The sequence below is a fragment of the Cryptotermes secundus genome, unplaced genomic scaffold (genome assembly GCF_002891405.2).
Source record: "Cryptotermes secundus unplaced genomic scaffold, Csec_1.0 scaffold234, whole genome shotgun sequence".
Lineage (NCBI taxonomy): Eukaryota > Metazoa > Arthropoda > Insecta > Blattodea > Kalotermitidae > Cryptotermes > Cryptotermes secundus.
Window position 1 is genome coordinate 1,790,041 of NW_019725843.1, and position 2,747 is coordinate 1,792,787.

Below are 2,747 nucleotides of genomic sequence, written 5' to 3' on the forward strand. Positions count from 1 at the left end.
GTGGAACATATGGGAGAGATAAGAAGTGATGGAAGCAGGGCAGAGGGAACACAAAATGGCGCCTTCAGGCGATGAGAAATTCCCCACTCCTCCCAAGCTAATTAGAAATTTTTTTTTTGCTAGTGGGTTGGGACTAAGTCCCTTGTACGGCGGCTATTTCTGGCCTATTGTACCATCCCCAGATGATATGTGAGGGTGATTGTGGAGCAATTAGTGGAATAAAGATTGTCAGGGGAAACGGAAGTACTGGGAGAAAACTTGCCCCAGCGCCACTTCGTCCACCACAAATCCCACTTGACCAGACCGCCGCGGTGGGAAGCCAGCGACTGACGCTTGAGCTATGGCGCGGCCCTAATTAGAAACTTAATAACGTTCTAAAAACTTCTTCAAGAAAATTTGAGACGCCGTAGCAAACGCGGCACTGCCGAACTAAATCCATTTCACACTTTTGCGTAACTTCTTGTTTCTGCCAGTTAATATAAATAATAGGAACAAAATATCAGAATAAATTAATTTTTGTTTACCAAAAGTTAAAAAATCCGGTCACGGTAGCCGAGCGGTCTAAGGCATGAACTGTCTTCGCTCGCTTTGAAGCCGGGATCGTGGGTTCCAATCCCGCTCAAGGCATGGACGTTTGATGTGTGTGTTGTCCTGTGTTTCGGTAGAGGCCTTGCGACGAGCTGATCACCCATCCAAGGGGTGCTGCCGTCTGTAAGATGATCATGAAACTGAGAAATCGGCCCTGTGCTTGAAAATGTGAGCGAACGGAGAAGAAAAAAAAAGGGGCGATTTGTAAAATGTCGCGCTCCTAAAATCATGCAACCTTGGAAGTAACCTAAAGCTGGAAGGAAGAGACTATTGGTGAGAACTGGATGTAGATGGAAGGCTATCGCGTTTCTATAAAATGACGAACTTGCTTATGAAACGGGTTTGTTTTTTTGTTTCAGCTATGTCCGGGGAGGCGGACGACATCGGTGACCTAGCCAGCAATCTGAATGGGACAGGTGGTGAGTTGTTTATCTCGTTCAGTCATATACTCGGATGTAAGATAATATTAAAATACATCTTGGAGAATGTGTGTGGAGGTCCACTTCATTCAGTGGACATAGGAGGCGGTTGCCACTGATTGAGGTATCAAATCGTAAAAATGGGGAGTTATACGCGCCCACGCATTACCTGCGTAGGAACACAAAATTCGTCATTCTGTATTTCCCGTGAAATGAGCAGAACATGTTCTCAAGAAAGCATGACTGCTTGTACGTAATAGTAAGTTACTTCATGAATCTCTCATTCATGAGTTTTTTTTTTTTTTNTCGTTTCTTGGGGTGGGGTGAGCCTTAGTCCACTTGGTACGTCGGCCACTAATTTGCCTGTTGTATCAGCCCCGGATGATAGATGATGAATGTGGAGGAGTCGGTGGAATGAGAATTGGCAGGGGAAACGGAAGTACTCGAATAATGGATGATCATTTGAAGAAGTAAAGCGAAACAGCACTAAGATGCATGTACAATTATTTTTTTTTTAATTTTATCAAGGAGAATGCTAATTACTTAGTGGTAGACAGGACTAAGTGAAGCGTGACACTCAAATAGATGGATACCGCCTTTTCGAATACATACACCTCTTCCATCTTCAGAGTTGAAATGAACATGACAATATATTCCTCCCAAGTATTAGTGCTAACTTCTCAGGTTACAAGATGTCACAACCAAGAAGACCGTAATATAAAATTTTAACCACCATAGAATTAAATATTTTATAGTTAAGGGTAGGGGGAACGCGGTAGCGTAGTTGGTTGAGGCTCTATACTACAAGCCGGAAGATCGCGAGTTCGAGTCCCGATGAGGTGGATATTTTCAGTTTACCTAATACTTTCAGCCGCACTATGGCCCCGGGGTCGACTAAGCCTCTAACAGAAATGAGTACCAGGAATCTTCCTGGGGGTAAAGAGGGCCCGGGGTGTAAGGGTGACAAACTTACCGCCATCTGTGAGCCCATTGTCTAGAAAATGTGGCAGCCTCGACCTCTCACACCCCTATGGGTCTTCATGACCTGTTTTAGGGGCCAGTCGTTGCCCAGCAACGGGTCTGTATGTCACAATATATTAAGATAATCACTGATTCCAACCAGGCTAGGTTAATGGGTATAGCGACTAGGCTACCGTCAAGAAAATCGAGGAATCGGGTTCGATTCCTGGCTATGGCAAAAGAAATTCTTATCTCAACGTCAAGACCAGTTCCAGGACCCACCCAGCCTCCTATCCAAGAAGTCTCCCAAGTTTTATCCCCGGGAATAAGCCGGCTGGTGCGTGAAGCTCACTATTCTTCTGCATCTAACTTCAGAGCTAAGAATGCATGAAATTTTACCTCCACCGCCCTATACTCCTTCATGCCGTGGTGTCTAGTTAAGCATGAGGACAGCTTTACTTATACCCATAAAAACAAACTCCGCGGTTTTAGTCGGCAAGCGAACTATACCGACCGAGTCGTCGAAGTTAATGCCAACTTTTGCGGACAGAGGGTGTCGCGTGGTCAGCGCAACGAATCCCCACGGCCGTTAATTTCGGTTTTCTAGACCGGGGCCGCTAGTTTTCCATTCAAGTAGCTCCTGAATTATCCTCACGAGGCTTAATGGACCCCGTTCCAGACCCATTACTCTTGTTTTCTATAAAAAAGTAAAAAAAAAAGTAAAGCTATCCCTGTAACAGGCCGTGAAGGCCCATAGGGTTGTGAGATGTTGAGGTTCCC

At 45.2% G+C, this 2,747-nt stretch overlaps 1 protein-coding gene across 3 annotated transcripts in view; it reads left to right on the forward strand.

Annotated features, from left to right (window-relative positions):
- Window positions 1-2,747, forward strand: part of LOC111863648 — a 365,789-nt gene that overhangs the window by 221,598 nt on the left and 141,444 nt on the right. For all 3 annotated transcript variants that reach the window (XM_023850144.2, XM_023850146.2, XM_033751145.1), the window contains exon 2: window positions 948-1,007. In XM_023850144.2, coding sequence (XP_023705912.1) covers window positions 948-1,007 — 60 coding nt within the window. The remainder of the gene's footprint in view (window positions 1-947; window positions 1,008-2,747) is intronic.